Source organism: Coregonus clupeaformis, chromosome 35 (assembly GCF_020615455.1).
Source record: "Coregonus clupeaformis isolate EN_2021a chromosome 35, ASM2061545v1, whole genome shotgun sequence".
NCBI lineage: Eukaryota > Metazoa > Chordata > Actinopteri > Salmoniformes > Salmonidae > Coregonus > Coregonus clupeaformis.
In genome coordinates, this window is record NC_059226.1 from 27825259 (window position 1) to 27848736 (window position 23478).

Here is a 23478-nt window from a genome sequence, read left to right on the forward strand (position 1 = left end):
TCTACAATGTAGAAAATAGTAAAAAATAAAGAAAAACCCTTGAATGAGTAGGAGTGTCCAAACTTTTGACTGGTACTGTATGTATAGTATATGTAAAATGTCCAGAATTTCAGCCACCTGATGTTGGCACAGAACTTTGGTAGGATCTTATTTTGAGCCAGTTTGCTACAGCAGGAAAATAATCCTGCAGCAACGGGAAATGTGAATTGTTGTGTGGATTATAATTCATGGACATTTTTGTAGGGGTTGATACATTTTTCGTAACCGCAAATCAAGTTTGACATTTTAAAGTGGAAATTACAAACTTCAGAAGCCTTTTTAAACCTCAAATACACTACAAGTTCAATATTTCCTGCATTGCAGGAAAGTTATCCTGCACCAGGGTGATCAAATTAAGATCCTACATCTGTAGTACCTCTCAGCCATAAAAAAAAACAGCAGTTCCTCATATAATCACTGTCAACATGTGATAAAAGGACCTTGGCTGAAGCTCAAAAACGTAGTACAGTACACCGCTCCCATATTTTATTGTGTGGAGTAACAAGGTGTCAAGGTCTAGGCTGGCCTATTGTAGATAATCAAAGTATTGTCATTCCACACAGTAACGCACTTAAAAAAAAAAAATCTCTAGTCAATGTGTAGGTACTGTGTTTGGCAAAAATCAGAGAATTGTCGGTTGGAAATACAAACAGGTAAAATGTTTTGTTTTCACCTTCAGAATCATAAAGCACGATGAGGCAGCCATATGGACATACAAAAGTCACGTCTGTATAAATAAAGGTAGGGAAATCCATAGGGTACAAAGGTTGTTGATGTGCTATATTGCTTATCACCACTGTGGGTGGGGATGTAGAATACAGGTGCCAGGTCAAGTTTACAACAAGCACCTTCTCAGTAGCACTTAGGCCTAAAAATGAAAGTCTGACATATTTGGTAGAAAAAATCTCTGTATTATCAAAGTATTGCATTGCTTATCCACAGAGTATTCACAAATTATTCACAAAATTGACATAAAACAAACAGAAAGTCCTCACTGAGGAGCATAATTTGAATTTTAAAACGAAATGTTACAAAGAAAAAAGCCCATATGGACAATATTAAAAACGAAATGTACTTGTAAACATTGTGAGATGGACAAGTGAAATGTCCTTATGGGGTTCAGTGCTGCCAAGCCTCCAATTTCTGTTGGACAAAAGATATGGTCACCTCATGATGTCATAGTTGCAACATACAGTCATACTGTAGTTTACATCAGTTTAGATAGATGTCAAAAATGTATCCTAACTCCTAAGATAGACAATTCCTGGTCAACCTAAGCTACTTTGTTTCATGTAGCAGCATATCTATTTCTCCCTCTCAGAAACAGTTTTATTGTTTGAACAGGGCTTGTCTTTAGGCCTGCACTGCCATTCAGTGAGGTTAATGGTTAACTGAAAGATAAAGGAAGTATGTTTCCATTAGATCACACAGTTTCTTTCCTCCTTCACTGAAACTCTGTCATTTAATTTGATTATAAGGAACATTATTGCCTACTGAATTGTTGATCAAAGTTGTGGGCTATTATCAAGCAAAAACAATAGCCTACAATGAAGTTGGCCTATAAAACCTATAATCTATGCACATATTTAATACAAATTAGGCCTATCCAATAACAACATGTATCCCTAGGCTATAGCCTAAATGTCTTACTGATCGATTGGAAATAATAGGTTAACCTTGTGCGCATTGCGCATCATATGGCCGAAGTCTCTGTAGCTGTGTGCGGGACAGGTATGTCAGTGTCCACGGATGCAGACACCGTGTGCACGTCCTCATCACGCGGGCCCATCGCCAATACGACAGGCGGGGGCTCCGGTTGCTGTTGGGCATCCCTCATGTGCGTCGTAGACAGCCCGGTCCCTGCCCTTCTCGCGACCCCTCGGGGGGGGGCTCCATTCCGCCGCAGAGAGTTCCTGATACCGTTGGAGAGACGGCTGGAGAACCGCCTCACCGCACCTGCGATGTCCCGCTCCTTCTTCAAGAGCCCGACGTCATCCTCCAGCTCCTCCGGGGGGACCTCGATATTGCCCGTGTACCAGAACACCCACCAAATGAGGCTGAGGAAGATGATGATGGCCCCGGCGTAGATTAAAAAGTCATAGAAGAATATGTCCGCAAAAACACCGATCAAAAGAACGAGCAGCCCGAATATGTCGAAGGACACTGCCAACCAAAAAGCGCAGGAACAGCGCCCCAGACCGCGGTACGTCGGCTCCATGTCTCTAAATTGGCTTCGAGATAGGCCTCACAAATACTTTGTTTAGACCACCTTTTCTTTTCTAACTATCATTTGCGGTTGGTTTCCTGGTGGAATTCGGTTGGGGTAGACTTTCAAACGGAGCCGTTTGTTTGAAGAGGTAAGGTGAGACAGGTGAGGAAGCTCGCCCCTATTCAGGTTTACCTGTGTCACAGTACAGGGCACAGCACAGAGAGGAGTGGCGTGGCGTGGTAGCCGTAGACAGGTGTGGGAACTGAGGGCGGGGTAGACGGGGATACTGGCATGACAACAGCCATATTAATACTGTAAATGAGGTAGGAAATGTGTGACATGCATTGTAGAAAGGAGCCATGATGGTTCTGATTTTCTAAATATCTGTCATCCGTTCAATATGCAGAGAGAAGCCAAACATGGCACACTAATGTCTGTTCACAAGCATTATGATATTCCTTTCACCTGTGGAATGACATTCTGGAAAACATCTGACTCATTATGTGTCCCTCTCCCTCATTTTTACAAGAACATAATGGCAGAAATCTATTCACATCAGGATTTTTTCAATAAATTAAAACAGTAATGACACAGACACAAAAGCCTCTAAGGCTGTGTTTACAGAGGCAGCCATATTCTTATATTTTTTTCCACTAATTGGTCTTTTGACCAATCACATCAGATCTTTTCACATCAGATTTTTTTCAGAGCTGATCTGATTGGCCAATTAGGGGAAAAAAATATCAGATTTGGGCTGCCTGTCTTTGTAGCCTTAGTATAATGTGATACACCCCACCATGACATTTCACCTGCCCTCTCACCTGACTGCCAAGTAATGGCATGTAGGTCTATTGCCACCTTGTGGGCTTTTGTACATAATAATAATAATAATATGCCATTTAGCAGACGCTTTTATCCAAAGCGACTTACAGTCATGCGTGCATACATTTTTGTGTATGGGTGGTCCCGGGGATCGAACCCACTACCTTGGCGTTACAAGCGCTGTGCTCTACCAGCTGAGCTACAGAGGACCATATGGGTCCCCATACAATTCATTACTGTACATTGAAAATGAAAGACTAGTATATCAAATCTAATTTATTATTCATCACACAATTATTGCATAATGTTCATAAATAATATTACACATTTAGAAAGAAGATAAAGGGTACATGAAGACTTGCTTCTCTCACAATGTTGGGAATTACATGGAATCAGAGTAGCCTACATTAATGATTGAATGAACAAATGCACAATGCAATGTAAAACTGTAACATCTCAAGTTTATGTAAACATTCTGGCTAACTTAGACCAAATTCAAATCCCACTGGCCCCCACCTCCCGTAAACATTTGTTTTGCTTTTGACCACTGCCAGATGGACACAGCATTTTTGACCCAGAAACATAAAAGGTTAGATAATACATCCAGCAGAAGTATTTGGATGAGGGACAGAGCCAGGGTGCACCCACTACCACTCAGTGTCCAACTGTCCATCGTGACTTCGACAATCAGCAATAATCATGTCCTGTAGCATTTTCTGCCGCCGTAATCCTGTTTCTAAAGGATTTAGCAATCCACTACAACAGCAGCTACAAGGGAAAACAGCGGCTTATGGTGGAAAAACAACAACTAATACAGATCACAATCAGACAGACAGATGGGATAGCCTGGGCCACAGCAGCAGGGCTATGTTCTGATCATGTTAAAACCCTCCAACAGAGCAATCACATGATGTTCCCTTTTACAGGACGAGGTCATTCAATCCCATATTTGTATTAGGGCCTAGATATAGAGGACAGCTACATAAAGAAGACATACAGTACATTTCACAGAGGTCTCTCTTGCAAAATACAATCTATATGAATAAGACTAACCTGTATAAATAAAGGTTAAATAAATACAAATCCTTCTATGTTATGTTACACCTGCCTCCTCACACATTTATACATATTTTAGGAAGTGTGCTTTTCAGAATTCTGTTGGGAGAAAACCCCACTAACACTGTTGACCTACTCTACAGTACAAAACACAACATCGTTTTAGCTTTAATAGTCCATGGTGCTTCAGTGCTGTTCATGCACCTGAAGCGCCTTGCCATTGACCTTGGTCAGAGCCTTGTAATCCAGTCTCTGTTTCACCACGGGCACCCATACCAGCCCCGTGACCAGGAACATGAGCCCCACAGAGAGGAACACAGGACCCAACAGGTAGGGCACATTCCCCACCTGGGTGAAGTAGAGCAGGGAGAGGGCCGTGCCCAAGCCAAACAGCACCCCGCCGATAAGGATGGCCAGGATGGGCCTGGTGAAGTAGTACCAGCAGGGGAGGTTAGTGCCCAGGGTGACCCCGTCAGGGACAGGGTTCAGTGGGGTAGATGCTTCAGTGTCCTGAGCCTCGTGGCTGGTTCTACGATCCATGTCTGACACAGTGACCACTGTGGATTGCATCCTTGGGTTGTGCTGAGGAAGGGATACCAGACCAGACACCACTTAAAAGTATAGGACTTTATGAAGCACTGATACTTCAGACATACTTTCAGAGATGTACAATTTACTATTTGTCAACCAATCTGCCATTGCAGAACTCACTATTTCAGATCTTTTTATTTGACTTGTTAAAATTGCAATAAAACTACATGGAAAAGGGATTTCCATCCCATTTTTACATTCAATCAAATCCTGTAGTCTTACATTTTATTCATGAATATAAACTTGGAAAAACAAAAAAACAAACAATGTCCTCACTTACCATTAGGCGTTTCGCCTGTGTTGTCTCTCGCTCTTTGCCCAGTGTTGGTCAGAGGCTGGCTGGCTGCTCCTCTGATGACTACTGTCAAAACCTCTACTCTGGCCAAAGCCACGCCCACAGAACAGTGACCCCACCCTGTCGTTCCCGCTCCTCATCCTCTCTCGCTCGGTGTCCCTCCACCATGTCATGACAATCTGCTTTGCTCCAGTTTGTGCCCTGTTGACATACAGTACATTCTCCCTACATGGCATTTTAGACTATGTAATATGGGAATATGGAACAGTACATTATGATTATTTCTAAGATGTCAGTTGTAAGGGCTATGGCAGGGGCATGCCATCATGACCCTGTTTTTGATGGGGCCTGATGGCCAAATTCTACAAATAAAATCAATAGAATAGACATTGCACATTTGAATGATACAAATTGAGGTTTGAAAACGGCATGATACTTACGGAGAATGGGTAATTTATGGTATGGGAGAGGAATATTATATACATTCTAATTGGATGTCAGCTGTGTATAGATATTTAGGTTAGTGTATATACAGGTAATGTTTGATTTATTAAATTGAGCTGCGATTAAAATGACAATATCCATTAGCGTTAAAGTTTAAAGGGAGAGAAGAGGCGCCACCTGCTGGTCATGTAATTGAGTTCAGTAGAAAGGTACATGCTGTCATTACACACAGGCAAATATCTTGCTGCAAGCACATTTTCTGTACGGGTCGAAAATAAAGTATTTTATGCTTTGAAAAGGACTGCCTGAATACACCTGTGCCGTGAAACAGCTCTACTAAATTCCATCTTTCTATGCATGATAAAGACGATAAAACACATTTTCCCTCCAACATTACATGCTTCTGTGAAACAGCCCAAATAAAGAACCAGCACGTCTTCTCCAATTTTTTGATTTTATTGTCATAGTAGTTTGCTTTAATAACATGTGAAGGCGCTCGAGCACACTGCCAGAACGCCATATGAGAAGAGAAACCAAAAGTGGGTAAAAGCAATGGGAGACATGTACAACTAGGGTTACAAAAATCCAGTCACTTTCACAAAATTCCCAGGTTTTCCAGAAATCCTGGCTGGAGGACTCTGGATTCCCTGCATATTCCCTCCTGATTCCGCATTTTGGGATAGTTAGTGGATATTTGCAACCCTAAGTACAACCAAGATAATAACATTTTGGTTTCAACTTGTTATTCTCAAACATCTTAGTTTTTTTGTAAATAATATATTTTTCTGTATTACAAGCAAATCCTGGTCCTCATCTGGTTACAGATATAACTGCTGCCATTTTACATTTTCATTGATGGAAGAAAATAAAAATACTTTTAAAAAATGCAAGAAAAAAGTTATGGTCATGAGTAGACCAGCGGGTTTGGGGGGAGGGGCCTAACCCAAAAATGGCATAGCTGAGCTCTCAATATGAGAAAGCTGACTTGTGTGTACTTGAATTCGTTTTTCATTTGCTTAAAAACAGGTTTCTTTTTCAGAGAAGTTTTTTTAAGCTGATCTTCGACAGGTCGAGGGGGAGAGAAGAGGGGCGCAAGCAGAGTGGCCGTCACCGCCTCCTGTGTTCCCATCGATGACCCCTGACCCCACTCTTCCCCCCCACCCCACCATGGCGCCGGACTGTGATCGGGTACTCCCATGCAACCGCTTCAGTCCCTCTCAGCAACGAGCTTCAACACCTTACCGATGGCAATGGTCTTACCTGGGGGAGAGGACACAGAGACACAGGTTAACAGCAAGGCCAGTCTACTCATGTCCAATGGGCTAGTTTTAAATTAAAATCAAAAGTCATAAGTGGAGCCCCTCCACACTCCGACATCCTCCTACAGACTTTCTCCCTCTTTAGGGTCCCAATGAATGACCCATCCCCTCTACCCAACAGTACTTTTTCACCACGAATGCAACTCAACCACTAACACAGACTAACCTTGGTTTCAGTTTGGACAACATTTAAACCATTGTTCCTTCCAGCATGGCCATTTAGGGGCTACTAACATTTTACATGTACACTTTCGTCATTCAGCAGACGCTCTTATCCAGAGCGACTTACATAAGTAATTAGGGTAAAGTGCCTTGCTCAAGGGCACACCGGCAGATTTTTCAAGTAGTCAACTCGGGGATTCAAACCAGCGACCTTTAGTTTACTGGCCCAACGCTAGGCTACCTGCCGCGTACTAACAGTCCCAGTGATGGCAGAGCCCCGTACCTTCATCCCGTAGGGTGAACCGTCCCATCTGGGGGAAGTCTTTGAAGGTCTCAAGGCAGATGGTTCCGGCGGTGCGCAGACGGGCGATGCACACCTGGTCCTGTTTCACGAAGCGCGGTCGCGTCTTACTTTTCTCTCCCGACTTCTTGTCTACCAGACAGATTAAGGCCTAGAGGTTGAGAGGAACCATCACTAACTATACTGGCATGTCTTTAAAACACTATTTGTCAGGTGCAGTTCAAAGGGAATACATTGCAGATTAAAAATGAAGATGGTTCCTTCTGTAGGTTTATGTTTTGGCATTATGACAGTTATCTTTACCGTAATTTGCACTTCTTCGATGCAGGTGTGGATGTGGAGGACTGCATTGTAACCAGGGCAGATAATGGACTTGTGTTCAATGATGACAATCTGAGCGAAACACACGACACAATACTGAGTAAAAACAAACACCAACAAATCCAATATGTTTGCCATTAGGGCGACATTCAAACAGGACAAGGGTCCAACCCCAACCGTCTATGTACCCGTGGTGACTGGCGTACCTGGGCGTCAAAGGTGCGTCCAGAGTGGCAGAGGTTCTCAGCGTTACAGAGGATGAAGCCTGGCAGGATCTCCTCCTCCTCGATGCCCTTCAGTCTCAGCTTCAGGTTCTCTCCAGGAGCAGCATCATCTGTCTCCACGTCATCACTCAGCAGGCTCAACACCTCCACCGTGTGCTGCAGGGAGGGATGGAGGGAGGGGTTAGAGGAGGAAGGGGGGCGGGATGGAAGAGATAAGAAGCCATTAACAAACATTCATAAGAGATGGAGGGAACCCCTTTACCGTATAAAAACAACAGAGGGAGATGCTGTGTGACACAGAGTGAAATGAAAAATACGAGAGAAAAAAAATACCTAAGACTAAACAACTCTGGCTTAAGATACTTGCCAGCCCATTGGCTATGATTAGCTATAGCTCTAATGCTCTGGTGGGCGTTGGAAGTTTCATGGCAGGCAGCTGGGGAACGTCTTACCCTGTTTGGCATCATGACAAGCTGCTGTGCTTTACTGATGGACCCCGACTCCAGTTTCCCCAGGATAACAGTACCCATGTCCTATAGGGTGGGGAACAACAGTAGAAAGAGGCGAGATTGAGTAACCCAGATCAGAAAAGCTGTGCTACAGTGGTGTGAGAGGCATTAAAACTAGTGTGGTTTAATAGGCTTTTTATTACCAGGAAATAGGATGTTACATGTACAGTGTAAACAGTGTTGCTGCTGATGTGGGCAGTATGAATGACATGGCTCAGTACAGTTGTTGACCATCAAAATACTGTCATGTAAAGGACAACCATATATAAATAAACACTTAAATATAATGAGTTGGTAAATATAATGAGTTTGTAAATATAATGAGTTGGTTGCCATTTTTATCGCAATAGAATAAAAATAGAAAGGTTTCATAATGTGGTCATCTTCACCTTGTATTTGTCTACAATGGGTAATCTGACTGGTCCGTCGCTCGCTCTGTTTAAGTTTGGCAAACTGTCCAGATGTGGAATGAATGGTAACCCTCTGGAAGACAGACAGGGAAGAGATAAACAGGTCAGGACAGTAGTGTCAGGAGAATATTCAATCCATTCACACCGGAAAGTTATAGTACCTTTGGTGTAGCTTCGTTAACAGAGAAGGAGTGTTTCTTAACGGACAAGAACAGATAGTACCTTCCCATTTTGGACTGTTTTCTTCCGTTTCGTACTTAGTGAACAGCCCAGGAACAGCAGTGTAAAAGCTGGTGATACTCACGTATACCAAGTGCACGACTCAACAGGCTCCTTGAGGTTGGCTCCTGTGAGGCCGGAGCAGGGCATGAAGTGAATGTCTTTCTTGGGGTTGAAGCCAACCTTCTTTAAAAATGGCACTAGTTTCTCCTTGCATTCTTCGTACCTGAGGTTTCAGGTTAGACAAGAAATCAATTGTGGGTTAAGCTGGATTTCAGATTCATGAGAATAAAATGTTCAACTCTCGAGCAAATCTTGTAATGACGTCAATGTATGTATGATTTCTGTTAAGGTTCTACAAAGACCCTACATCAACATAGGATTTCACCCTAGGCTATGACTATCATTTCATATTGACTGTAATGGGTGTCTTCATGTTTATCTACAAACTGAAGCAAGCACTCATGACTACCAGTTTCCTGTAGCCTGATGTGATTTCTGTGCTCTAAGTGGTAACTGCGCACCTCTCTAGGCTCCAGTTCACTGTGGGGTCGTCCATTTTGTTGACGAGGATGATCAGATGCTTCACCCCCGCCGTTTTGGCCAACATGGCGTGCTCCCGTGTCTGTCCACCCTTCTCAAAGCCCGTCTCAAACTCTCCCTTCCTGGCCGAGATCACCTAGGGAGGAGAAATACACATTGAAAATCATTCAAGGAACCATGACATTGCTGTGTGGATTTCAAAACCATGTGTTTTACGATCAAGTAAACAAATATTTATCATTGTTCATTCTTAAATTTAAAATTGTTATTTTTATAATCTTTATATTTACCATTTAAAAAGAGATATTTGTCTCTCAATAACTAGATATTTTGGTATTTGCAGCAACAAGTTATTTCAGGGGCCTTTTCCTCCCACCAAGAAAAACAAAAGCGTGAGCATATGGACTCACCAGTACAGCCAGGTCAGCTTGCGAAGCTCCTCCGATCATGTTGGGCACAAAGCTTTTGTGGCCTGGCGCATCCAGGATGGTAAAGTGCTTTTTCTCAGTTTCAAAGTACGCTCGGCCCACCTCCACAGTCTTCCCCTTGTCTCGCTCCTCCTGGTTAGTGTCTAGAGCCCAGGAGAGGTACCTGGCAGACAGAGGGAGGGAGAGAGTTAAACCTTTTTTATACTGACAGGCTTTAGTCATGCCATTTAATGTATTTTTTGCAGTAGACCCTGGTAAAAGCAGAGCGTGTAACTCACCAGGTTTCCCTGTTCTTCTCCTTGGCTTCTCTTTCATACTTCTCCAGAGTTCTCTTCTCCACCATGCCCGTTAAATACCTACCAGTGAAGAATGGGATAACCAGAGGGAGCGAGGAAGAGAGGGGGAAGGAGGGAAGAAGAGTGGAGGGGTGGTGAGAAATGCAACAGGTGTTAAAAGCCCCCATTGGACTGAACGAATCACGATTGAAAAGGAAAAATATAAGCACAACAGAAAGAGATCCTCACATGATTTGTCCTCCGATGGTAGATTTGCCAGCATCTAGGGAGAGATGAGGGACAACAGGGAGGGGTGAGAGCAGATAGAAATGGCATGTTGCTCGTCTAGCCTTGTAATGGGGCTGATTAAATGAAATGTTTCCTATTAATGCAAAAGCATAATTTCCCCTGGATATGTTTCTTTGTCAGAGACCACCATCAGCATCCAGGTGTGACAGTGGCACAACTATACACCATGGATGTTATATAGGGCTGCCAACAAACATTTTCTATTGAATCAAATGAAACCCCAAGAAATAGCAACAGAGCAATGCAGAGATGACCCACACACCTAAATGATAGTAGGTGAAACCACTGCAATAGTCATGAAAAAGAGGGACAAGAAAGAAGCAGATGTGCCCCCACTCACCAACATGACCAATGAACACCACGTTCACATGTTCCTTCTTGGGCGCGTCTGGTGGGAGGGCAACCACTTTAGGCATGATTGGCACTTCTTCCTCCTCCTCCTCCATGACTTCCTCCTCCAGAATCTCCTCGACAACTATTGGTCCCACGTCGCCACCAGGCCCTCCTCCTGGTTCTTCCTCATTGGGCTCCGCCCCTTTCAGGTCCCACGACTCCTCTGTGGTCATTTCAGAGTCGCCATTCTCCACCGGGGCTGGCCAGGGACAAACCGAACAGAGGATTGGAATAAGTAATCATGATTTGAGTTTGAAACTTGATCCCTCTAGTCTCAGGTGTCTGATGTGAAAAAGCTTACCACCGTAGCTAAGAATTTGGAAAATTATAAAATGTTTCTCTACAAATGTTTTGGTAGATAAAATAAATGTAATTAGATTGACATAAGATTTCATAATCAAAGGGGAAAACCTAACTAGGGCTACACTACAGGCTGCCAATGATGCAGAGTACTCATACAGTACAGTTAGAGCCAATTAATTAGGCCTGAGGGTATTGTTCTACGAGTCAGCTTGTTAATGTTTACTACAGCAAAACCTTTGGCATCAGTTATGACAACAGGTTTTACCGCCAAAACTACCAAATCTATAGAAAGTTAGAGCTTAAGGTCATCGAGTTCATTCCAATAACAGTGTTAACAAATTTCCCTTCTTCGATTTCCAGAAATAGCAGTTTGACACCTGAAATAAAGTGTAACCATTCAGCACCCTATAGGCTTTAAAGACCGTGGTAGTGATGACAGACCATGTTGACAGTTGTAGAGCATGGCTCATCATTCCAAAAAAAAATAAAATAATAATAATAATAAATAAAAATAATGAAAACAAAAAAAAACAAAAAAAATGTCCAACTATGAGACAGTGAAATCAGTAGCGTTTCTTAATCCGGGTCCTGGGGACCCAAATGGGTCCAAATTGTTTTGCCCTTGTCCTACAAACCTGATTCCACTTATCAAAGGTAAAATTAGTACATTAGTGGAATCAGGTGTGTGGTGCTAAGGGAAAAAACTAAATGTGTACCCCTTTGGGTCCCCAGGACCAGGAAACACAGGTGTAGTAGAATATGGGTTAGTGGGGACAGAGAGTGCTCCAAGGCTGCCTGGGCCCAGAAATATTTGGCTGGACTTCAAGCCTTTCTTCAATCCTGCACATTCACAACTTTTAGCCTAATGTAAATTATGTAAGACCTCAACCGTAAGGATGGCTGAAGTCATTTTGCTAGTCACAGGAAAAGTCAGACTAACTGAATGGAGTGGCTGTGGATCATTCTGGACCCTTCTTCCCAACAGCGAAAGGTCCCGAAGCTTCTGCGCATATGCCGGATTCTCTACTTTACCCTGCACAGTCTCTGCTCTACTCATAGAGAACAAGCTACTTTGACGAATGGTGCTTGTTCAATAAAATTAGATCAAAGCTGAATAAATGTCTGCTAGATCACAATATTATTCTACATAACAGAATGTAATAGCTAGTATAACATTACTGTAAGAAAAAACACCACTTTATTTTTTAAAATGAGATTTTAGGATGATTGTGCAAATGGTCTTATTTCTCGCTCTCATCCAAAACTCAACAGTGCACACCACTAGGCAAAATATGGGCTTTGATTGAAACTAAAAACACAGGTAGGCTATGCTACAGCTTAACACTATCTGCTCTAAAATTGGCTCACTAGCTAGATTACCATCCAATTGGCGACAGATTTTTATGCTAATATTCTAAAATCTGTATAAAAACAACATGCGCATTTTCCCACCACATATGTGTTTCCATCAAATGTTGCAGATAAAAGGCTGTGTGTGATGACGTAGTGCACATAAAAATACCTTTTGCGGTTAAATTCCCCATGTCCAAATACAAGTTAAATGGGTTTCCGTCACATTTTCAACGGATGTTTTCTCACACAAAAAACTGCGTTATAGTGTGTGTGTGTACCAACTCTGGAATTGGCATGTGCGGGCTGATGGCCAGAGTGCACGTATAGCCTACATTATATTATTATGGACAAAAGAGCAAGATCATTTTAATTTGTCAAACAGCAGCCAAGCAGCGATTATCATGTCACCAGAATAAGACCCTCAATATTTATTGGAAAGGAGTATCAAGCTCATCACCTGGCAGCGGAATCACGGATTGAGCGAGCACTGAGCAGCAGCTCGAAGGACTCGGAGGGGGAAGCACGCAGTGGATCCTGCACATGCGCAGAAATCTCTGGTCAAAAACGTCCGGGTTCGAGAAAATTAGGAACTGCAGCCACTTCGATTGGAATAAGGCAGCAAGTTTCCACACCAGACATCAAGTTCGGTCTTTGTCTGCACCAAAGCTATGGGCGCAGACAGAGCTAGCCAGCATCATCAATCTGTTTATTATGACAGTACAGCACCCTCACAGGATTCACAACACACCTTAGTTTGTACTTATTATAGAGGGTGGGTTATTGTCTAAATATAATGTAACAAGACATTAGCTAGTCAAATGGCGGTCACCTACACATGAGACGAGAAGGGACACACAGCGGTCAAAAATAGCTGACATACACAACCCTTCCACGGCAACAATGAATGTGCACAAAAAATATGTTCTAGAAGCTGTACTAGAAACATGTCAGAACATTGACTACCAATTGAGAAAATGTAGGGCCACAAGCATCAATTAGTGATTCTTACCAGTGACACAGTCGTTTTGGTGGACACTGAACAGTGGGTTGACAAGACTTACGGAGTTCTTTGTTAGAGGCCACAGGCTGGGCCCGTAGATTGTGAGGCCAGCTAGGCTATTCAAGGACAATGCTGGACAACAGGGCAAAATGACCACAGGTGTTAAACACACGTATACATACCTGCAGTTTCTGCGGCCTCCATGGTGGCAACAACTGGTTGAACGTCCGCTGAAAGAAGTAGAGCTTATTCACATTAAAGCTTCTTTCATCACGTTTTTCATCAAATAAAATGTAAGGTGGGATTGGTGTGAAATCTACCGACCAGCGCTCTTCCAGTCAACCACAACGGTCTCAACTAATACAGTTCTTATGAGGCCAATCAAGGTCATTACAAACTGCAGCATCAGTTCCCCCAGTTATCTGGTTCTCAATATGTACTATAGACAGGTTGGTTGTTTAGCAACAACCAAAGCCTGCGCATCTATGGGGCAAAACATACGGGGTTGGCTTAGATTGTTGACAACATGCAAACTATATTTCTCCAATGTTTATTGAAAACAAATTTGCACAATGAGCACTTGTGGTTTCAAATACATTGTTACAGATGTTAGTTAGCGAATTTTAGCATTAACATTAAATCAATTAAAAACACCTCAAAACAAGACATGGTATCAAGAACAAGATGCAACTAGCTAACACTAGTCACGATTCCCCACATGGCAATTTCTTGTCATTGTTGGTAGCTATCTGGCCATCCAGAATCACAACATCTGACTTCTGCCCCATTGAAGCATCAACCGTTTGTGACATTGTCAGCTAACCTATCTATACCCAACAACACTCCACTGGAAGAGCTTAACCCACCAACAGCTTGATGTTTACTATACTTTTACTGGACTGCCATTTTCCTCAAGAGCTGTTGAACATCTTTTGTATAAACACACATTAGTGATGTCCATCAACAACAGAAAGCCTGCACAGACGTGTTCGGCAGGTTAACTGTAAGCTAAGGTTAAAGGATAAGAAAACTCTACCTTAGGTAAAAAAAATATCACACTGCAAAAATAGCTATATTTGAATCGCCTCATGACTTACAAGTTAGTATTGCCTAATAGATCATCCATAACCACCACAACCTAAGGGCTTTTCTAGAGAGAATGGTCATTTAGGTTTCAAGGCAAAGCACCTTACATATTCCCCTCCATATTGGATTTGGCAAAAGACAGAACTGACCAAAATATGCCACAGCTCATTTTCATTACATCAAAAGTAAAACAAATCAGTTGAGATGGCTTTTGATCTGGGCAAGACTGTAGATACATAACATATCTATGTAAATAGCTAGCTAGACTTACATGTATGAATGGCTCTGACTAGTTATTTCTGCTTTCTTGGTCTGCTCAAATGGGACACATTGTTCACAAGTTTGTCTTCCACTTATGGACTGTACATACTTAAGATCATCCACGTCACACCAATAATGACAACACTAGCTACCAGTTCCTCAACAAGTTGTAATGTCTTGCGATTTATGCGGGGCAAGGTTGTACCCGTTCAAATAATGACTAGTTAGCTATCTACAGTAGCTAGGTACATGGCTTGAAATCCTAACTTACATTGTGGTAAGGGTATAGACAAAAAAAAAAGCATACTTGCCCAAGAACGTCTTAGCTAGCCATTTCTGACTACAAAGCCCACGTAGATGGAAAGACAAACCGCCCCCCAAAAACAGACTATCGTTACGTACACAATTGTCACACGACTGACATAGGATAGGATTGGCTAACTAACGTTAACTTAGTTATGCCAGTAACTAACAGTTGGTAAAATGATAACTAGGTAGAGACTAGCTAGCTAACGTTAACTAAAACATCGAATGTCCAAAATCTCATATGGTTAACATTAGCTAACTAGCCATCTAATTAGTGCAGACACTGTCGTCGACAGTTGGCTAAAATCAAGCTAAGTTAGCTAACCGGCAAATAGCTTGTAAGTAGTGGTTAGAAAGTTAACGTTCGCTAAAACCTACTGAAAATATTAACTACAAACAAGCCATTAACAATCCAACCATTAACTACCGAATATAGCTTAGTTACAGTAGCTAACTAAAAAAACTCGGTTGTTAGTTAACTAGTCTAGATAAATAACGTTAATTTGGTAACTAATGCTTGCCTTTAACTAGCTACTTTACGCGGTCTCTAACGTGTATACGCATGTGTGTTGTGGAGCTAGTTAGCGAACTAAGTTATCTTGCTAGCAAGCTAGCCAAACGCAAACGTGAGTGACCGCGAACTTACCACCGGAATCAGGATCTTCCGAGGGGCCTTTCTGAAAGAAGGACGGGACGAATTCGACAGCATTTATGTTGGGGACAAACGGTTTGGCATTCACGTTGAGGGCAGCGAATTCGGAATCGAGTTTCCCGTCGACCGGGGCCTCAACATCATCCTCTTGTTCCCAGGAATCAGGGGCAGCGTCTCTCGGGTCCATCGTGGGTCTTTGCTAAATGTTCACTACTGTGGATAAAGACTTGCGTTACGCAGTTGCTGAACTGGCTTGTGTCCGCACCTATTATTAACCCGTTGTTGAAGTCACCCGATAAAATTGATAAAACTCCCTCGCTAATGTCTAATATGTGCTTGATTTACTTAAAATAAAACAGCCGGTTTCTCTCGGTAAAGGGATACACGAAAGCAAGATTAGACTCAGCACTCCCAGCAAGTCCTCGTGTGCTGCTGACTCTCCCCAACCGATGGGAGCGACAACCAGCTGCATACTGGGAGATGTTGTGTAATGCAGGTGTCGCCATTATTCGGAAGAACGTAATGGTGGAAGCGAGAAAACTACATTTCCAACACACGAAAAGCACACTTTTAACGTCAACGTTCCTGACCGATCCGCACGTTCAAATAATGTTTAGTTCCGATTCGGCAAACGGTTGAACGGGATCGTCAAAGGCCAAGGTCTGTGCTAGTATGAACACTGAAAATGATTAAACCTCGATTTTATTACCTCATATGAACATCTCGTACAAAAATCGAGAAGTGCATCTGCAACAAACTTTATCATTGGATATTTTTGCATAGGCCTGTCTGTGTGAGTGCATGAGTTTTTCCACAGTGTAGGCCTTCTCTATTGACAGACAGTGGGTACCGCAACAAGTTCAAAGATTTTACTAAGTTATAGTTCATAGAAGGATATCAGTCAATTGAAATAAATAAATAAAGCCCTAATCGATGGATTTCACATGACTGGGCAGGGGCCCACTGGCCCAGCCAATCCGAATAGGTTTTTCCCTACAAAATGGCTTTATTAGACAGCTCTGTTGGACATTCCTGCAGTCAGCATGCCACTCGCAGGCTCCCTCAAAACTTGAGACATCTGTTGCGTTACAAAATTGCACATTTTAGAGTGGCCTTTTGTCCCCAGCACAAGGTGTACCTGTGTAATGATCATGCTGTTTAATCAGCTTCCTGATATGCCATACCTGTCAGTTGGATGGATTATCTTGGCAAAGGAGAAATGCTCACTAACAGGGATGTAAAGAAATGTGTGCTTATTTTTTTTAGAGATTATTTTTTTGTGCGTATGGAACATTTTAGGGATTTTTTTTTCTCCAGCTCATGAAACATGAGACTAACACTTTACATGTTGCGTTTATATTTTTGTTAAGTATAAAAAGACTGGTGTAAAGTACTCATTTTGCCACTAGGGAGAGACAACGTCTAGCAGAATGTCTAGCAGAATGTCCAGCAGCACAAAAAGGTCCATCCCAGGCAGGGCGAAATAACCCTGAGAAAAAGGTTTGAGAATTGCAGTGTGTATTTGGGTTATTTTATTCATTCCCCATTCTGATTGCATTGGTAATTTCTGACAGGGAGAAACACATCATCAAGCTGACATTGATACTAAATCAGGATTTCAATGAGGTTGACTGGAATTACTGATTAATTGGTAACTAACAATATGATTAACACCTTTTACCTGTAAATTCAGTCCCTGCAAATGATATATAAAACAGTTGTGTAATCAGTTTTAATAAAGGTGATTGGATTCTTCAATACATCCCTCTTTCCATCCCATTAAATTACATTTCAAACAGTGTTTTTTCAAAAATCTTTAAACAGGCATTGAACTTCAGTGAGACTAGTGCAGTACTTCAACCACCTACAGTGCATTCGGAAAGTATTCAGACCCCTTCCCTTTTTCTACATTTTGTCACAGCCTTATTCTAAAATGGCTTAAATAATTTCCCCCCTCATCAATCTACACACAATACCCCATAATGACAAAGCGAAAACAAGTTTAGAAATATTTGCATATATATATACACATACACACACACACCTTATTTACATAATTATTCAGACCCTTTGCTATTAGACTCGAAATTGAGCTCAGGTGCATCCTGTTGTTTCCATTGATCATCGTTGAGGTGTTTCTACAACTTGATTGGAGTCCACCTGTGGTAAATTCAATTGATTGGACATGATTAGGAAAGGTACACACCTGTCTATAAGGTCCCACAGTTGACAGTGTATATCAGAGCAAAAACCAAGCCATGAGGTCGAAGGAATTGTCCGTAGAGCTCCGAGACAGGATTGTGTCGAGGCATAGATCTGGGGAAAACATTTCTGCAGCATTGAAGTTCCCCACAGTGGCCTCAATCATTCTTAAATGGAAGAAGTTTGGAACCAACAAGACTCTTCCTAGAGCTGGCCGTCCAGCCAAAATGAGCAATCGGGGGAGAAGGGCCTTGGTCAGGGAGGTGACCAAGAACCTGATGGTCACCCAGAGTTCCTCTGTGGAGATGGCAGAACCTTCCAGAAGGACAACCATCTCTGCAGTACTCCACCAATCAGGCCTTTATGTTAGACTGACCAAACAGAAGCCACTCCTCAGTAAAAAGGCACATGACAGCCCGCTTGGAGTTCGCCAAAAGGCATCTAAAGGACTCTCAGACCATGAAAAACAAGATTCTCTGGTCTGATGAAACCAAGATTTAACTCTTTGGCCTGAATGCCAAGCGTCACGTCTGGAGGACACTTGACACCATCCCTACGGTGAAGCATGGTGGTAGCATCATGCTGTGGGGATGTTTTTCAGCGGCAGGGACTTGGAGACTAGTCAGGATCAAGGGAAAGATGAACGGAGTAAAGTACAGAGCGAGATCCTTGATGAAAACATGCTCCAGAGCTCTCAGGACCTCCGACTGGGGCGAAGGGTCACCTTCCAACAGGACAACGACCCTAAGCACATAGAAAGACAATGCAGGAGTGGCTTCTGGACAAGTCTCTGAATGTCCTTGAGTGGCCCAGCCAGAGCCCAGACTTGAACATCTCTGAAGAGACCTGAAAATAGTTGTGCAGCTATGCTCCCCATCCAACCTGACAGAGCTTAAGAGGATCTGCAGAGAAAAATGGGAGAAACTCCCCAAATACAGGTGTGCCAAGCTTGTAGCGTCATACCCAAGAAGACTCGAGGCTGTAATTACTGCCAAAGGTGCTTCAACATAGTACTGAAAGGGTCTGAATACTTATGTAATTTCCATTTATTTATTTTTTTAACACATTTGCTAAAATTTCTAAACCTGTTTTTGCTTTGTCATAATGGGTTATTGTGTGTAAATTGAGGAAAAAAAACAATTTCAGCATAAGGCTGTAAGGTAACAAAATGTGGAAAAAGTCAAGGGGTCTGAATACTTTCCAAATACACTGTAGGTCCTTAAAACATTGTTAAAGCATTAATCTATTAAATATTTTCACTTCAGAAAACTAAATTAATGGTGTATCAAAAATAACGCTTCCAGTTCAACAACATTAAATATCAGTTATTTTCTCCTTTGCTATGAGTGGATTATTGCACCAGAATTGCTGATTAGGAGCAGAATAAAAAGTAACATGTACGTAACCTGTTTTAAAGAATATGATAACAGAAAGTCCTCGAAGGTGATAGACCTAAAGCCTTACGACATAAAAAAGATCTACAACAGATGGAAATTATATCAGAGTACAGTGAACCAACATCTTTATAGTATCAAATTCAGAAGAGAATTACAGTTGTATTTTCAAGTTAAGTGCACATCCTAAATTAAGAAAAAGTAAATTAAAACGTAAAAGTATAAGCTCATTCTGTCTGCTTTGGATATAAAAAAAATTCAAAAACGGCAAAGTGTTGTACAGTGGATGCAAAAGCAGTCTTATAAGCAAATTATTGATTTCATTTGAAAGTCATGATGCCAGTAGTCTCCGGACACCCTAGGACATTAAAGTTCTCCCAAATGTGTATTACTACATAGCAGAAACATGATTGGTCAACGAGAATGTAACACCTATCATTTCAATAATTACAACTGTGTACAAAACATGTCTTAAACCACCTTAGAGCTGTAGGTTGATAAGTGGGGAAAAAAGTATTTAGTCAGCCACCAATTGTGCAAGTTCTCCCACTTAAAAAGATGAGAGAGGCCTGTAATTTTCATCATAGGTACACGTCAACTATGACAGACAAATTGAGAAAAAAATATCCAGAAAATCACATTGTAGGATTTTTAATGAATTTATTTGCAAATTATGGTGGAAAATAAGTATTTGGTCACCTACAAAAAAGCAAGATTTCTGGCTCTCACAGACCTGTAACTTCTTCTTTAAGAGGCTCCTCTGTCCTCCACTCGTTACCTGTATTAATGGCACCTGTTTGAACTTGTTATCAGTATAAAAGACACCTGTCCACAACCTCAAACAGTCACACTCCAAACTCCACTATGGCCAAGACAAAAGAGCTGTCAAAGGACACCAGAAACAGAAATTGTAGACCTGCACCAGGCTGGGAAGACTGAATCTGCAATAGGTAAGCAGCTTGGTTTGAAGAAATCAACTGTGGGAGCAACTATTAGGAAATGGAAGACATACAAGACCACTGATAATCTCCCTCGATCTGGGGCTCCACGCAAGATCTCACCCCGTGGGGTCAAAATGATCACAAGAACGGTGAGCAAAAATCCCAGAACCACACGGGGGACCTAGTAAATGACCTGCAGAGAGCTGGGACCAAAGTAACAAAGCCTACCATCAGTAACACACTACGCCGCCAGGGACTCAAATCCTGCAGTGCCAGACGTGTCCCCCTGCTTAAGCCAGTACATGTCCAGGCCCGTCTGAAGTTTGCTAGAGTGCATTTGGATGATCCAGAAGAGGATTGGGAGAATGTCATATGGTCAGATGAAACCAAAATATAACTTTTTGGTAAAAACTAAACTCGTCGTGTTTGGAGGACAAAGAATGCTGAGTTGCATCCAAATAACACCATACCTACTGTGAAGCATGGGGTGGAAACATCATGCTTTGGGGCTGTTTTTCTGCAAAGGGACCAGGACGACTGATCCGTGTAAAGGAAAGAATGAATGGGGCCATGTATCGTGAGATTTTGAGTGAAAACCTCCTTCCATCAGCAAGGCCATTGAAGATGAAACGTGGCTGGGTCTTTCAGCATGACAATGATCCCAAACACACCGCCCGGGCAATGAAGGAGTGGCTTCGCAATAAGCATTTCAAGGTCCTGGAGTGGCCTAGCCAGTCTCCAGATCTCAACCCCATAGAAAATCTTTGGAGGGAGTTGAAAGTCCGTGTTGCCCAGCGACAGCCCCAAAACATCACTGCTCTAGAGGAGATCTGCATGGAGGAATGGGCCAAAATACCAGCAACAGTGTGTGAAAACCTTGAAGACTTACAGAAAACGTTTGACCTGTGTCATTGCCAACAAAGGGTATATAAAAGTATTGAGAAACTTTTGTTATTGACCAAATACTTATTTTCCACCATAATTTGCAAATAAATTCATAAAAAATCCTACAATGTGATTTTCTTGAATTTTTTTTCTAATTTTGTCTGTCATAGTTGACGTGTACCTATGATGAAAATTACAGGCCTCTCATCTTTTTAAGTGGGAGAACTTGCACAATTGGTGGCTGACTAAATACTTTTTTCCCCCACTGTATAGTTGAAGTCGGAAGTTTACATACACTTCGGTTGGAGTCATTATAACTCGTTTTTCAACCACCACAAATTTCTTGTTAACAAACTATAGTTTTGGCAAGTCGGTTAGGACATCTACTTTGTGCATGACACAAGTACTTTTTCCAACAATTGTTTACAGACAGATTATTTCACTTATAATTCACTGTATCACAATTCCAGTGGGTCAGAAGTTTACATACACTAAGTTGACTGTGCCTTTAAACAGCTTGGAAAATTCCAGAAAATTATGTCATGGCTTGAAAAGCTTCTGATAGGCTAATTGACATAATTTAAGTCAATTGGAGGTGTACCTGTGGATGTATTTCAAGGCCTACCTTCAAACTCTGCGCCTCTTTGCTTGATATGATGGGAAAATCAATAGAAATCAGCCAAGACCTCAAAAAAATGGTAGACCTCCACAAGTCTGGTTCATCCTTGGGAGGAATTTCCAAACGCCTGAAGGTACCACGTTCATCTGTACAAACAATAGTACGCAAGTATAGACACCATGGGACCACGCAGCAATCATACCGCTCAGGAAGGAGACGCATTCTGTCTCCTAGAGATGAACGTACTTTGGTGAGAAAAGTGCAAATCAATCCCAGAACAACAGCAAAGGACCTTGTGAAGATGCTGGAGGAAACCGGTACAAAAGTATCTATATCCACAGTAAAACGAGTCCTATATCGACATAACCCGAAAGGCCGCTCAGCAAGGAAAAAGCCACTGCTCCAAAACAGCCATAAAAAAGCCAGACTATGGTTTGAAACTGCACATGGGGACAAAGATCGTACTTTTTGGAGAAATGTCCTCTGGTCGGATGAAACAAAAATAGAACTGTTTGGCCATAATGACCATCGTTATGTTTGGAGGAAAAAGGGGGTTGCTTGCAAGCCGAAGAACACCATCCCAACCGTGAAGCACAGGGGTGGCAGCATCATGCTGCGGGGGTGCTTTGCTGCAGGAGGGACTGGTGCACTTCACAAAATAGATTTATGTGGATATATTGAAGCAACATCTCAAGACATCAGTCAGGAATTTAAAGCTTGGTCGCAAATGGGTCTTCCAAATGGACAATGACCCCAAGCATACTTCCAAAGTTGTGGCAAAATGGCTTAAGGACAACAAAGTCAAGGTATTGGAGTGGCCATCACAAAGCCCTGACCTCAATCCTATAGAACATTTGTGGGCAGAACTGAAAAAGCGTGTGCGAGCAAGGAGGCCTACAAACCTGACTCAGTTACACCAGTTCTGTCAGGAGGAATGGGCCAAAATTCACCCAACTTATTGTGGGAAGCTTGTGGAAGGCTACCCGAAACGTTTGACCCAAGTTAAACAATTTAAAGGCAATGCTACCAAATACTAATTGAATGTATGTAAACTTCTGACCAACTGGGAATGTGATGATAGAAATAAAAGCTGAAATAAATCATTCTCTACTATTATTCTGACATTTCACATTCTTCAAATAAAAGTGGTGATCCTAACTGACCTAAGACAGGGAATTTTTATTAGGATTACATTTCAGGAATTGTGAAAAACATAGTTTAAATGTATTTGGCTAAGGTGTATGTAAACTTCCGACTTCAACTGTAACTTCTCTAGATAACATCTCCCATTTGAAGACAATGGAATGGAAGAAACATACAACTGGATCCTTGACCAAGAGCTTAGAGAAAATGTGAAATCAAATAGAGATTGTAATGGAAGCAGGACGGAAATATCGTTGTGTCATTTCAAGTCAGGAATCATAATTCTTCATCAAAGTAGTTATTGCGACAAATTATAGATTTTTCTTATTTTGAGAATAAAAAATACAAAATAAATGTATTATTGAAAAGGTTTTCATTAAATTAAGACATACTATGTGCAATATTAAATAAGGTAGTGAACACATGGAATACATCTGTTTTGATCTTTCCTTTTTTTTTTTTAA

At 41.9% G+C, this 23478-nt stretch overlaps 3 protein-coding genes across 4 annotated transcripts; all 3 read right to left on the reverse strand.

Moving 5' to 3' along the window:
- Positions 1–524: 524 nt before the first annotated feature.
- Positions 525–2456, reverse strand: LOC121550773 (transmembrane protein 238-like). The gene is made up of 2 exons (XM_041863134.1): positions 1716–2456; positions 525–1182 (listed from the first exon to the last, which is right to left on the reverse strand). The coding sequence occupies exon 1, from the start codon at positions 2255–2257 to the stop codon at positions 1733–1735; it is 525 nt and encodes a 174-aa protein (XP_041719068.1). The 5' UTR covers positions 2258–2456; the 3' UTR covers positions 525–1182; positions 1716–1732.
- An 872-nt stretch (positions 2457–3328) lies between these two features.
- On the reverse strand, positions 3329–5088 carry LOC121550789 (phosphoinositide-interacting protein-like). Its single transcript, XM_041863147.1, has 2 exons — positions 4998–5088; positions 3329–4708 (listed from the first exon to the last, which is right to left on the reverse strand). Exons 1-2 carry the CDS (start codon positions 4998–5000, stop codon positions 4313–4315), a joined length of 399 nt encoding a protein of 132 aa, XP_041719081.1. The 5' UTR covers positions 5001–5088; the 3' UTR covers positions 3329–4312.
- An 808-nt stretch (positions 5089–5896) lies between these two features.
- On the reverse strand, positions 5897–16290 carry LOC121551329 (eukaryotic peptide chain release factor GTP-binding subunit ERF3A-like). Of its 2 annotated transcripts, XM_041863927.1 has the most exons (14): positions 15825–16290; positions 13708–13755; positions 10817–11068; positions 10417–10450; positions 10171–10248; positions 9875–10055; positions 9446–9600; positions 9007–9147; positions 8682–8775; positions 8236–8316; positions 7766–7939; positions 7542–7631; positions 7221–7389; positions 5897–6716 (listed from the first exon to the last, which is right to left on the reverse strand). In XM_041863927.1, exons 1-14 carry the CDS (start codon positions 16015–16017, stop codon positions 6664–6666), a joined length of 1743 nt encoding a protein of 580 aa, XP_041719861.1. In that variant the 5' UTR covers positions 16018–16290; the 3' UTR covers positions 5897–6663. The 2 variants fall into 2 exon arrangements, with proteins under 2 accessions (XP_041719861.1, XP_041719862.1); XM_041863928.1 differs by lacking the exon at positions 13708–13755.
- Between the last annotated feature and the right edge of the window lie 7188 nt (positions 16291–23478).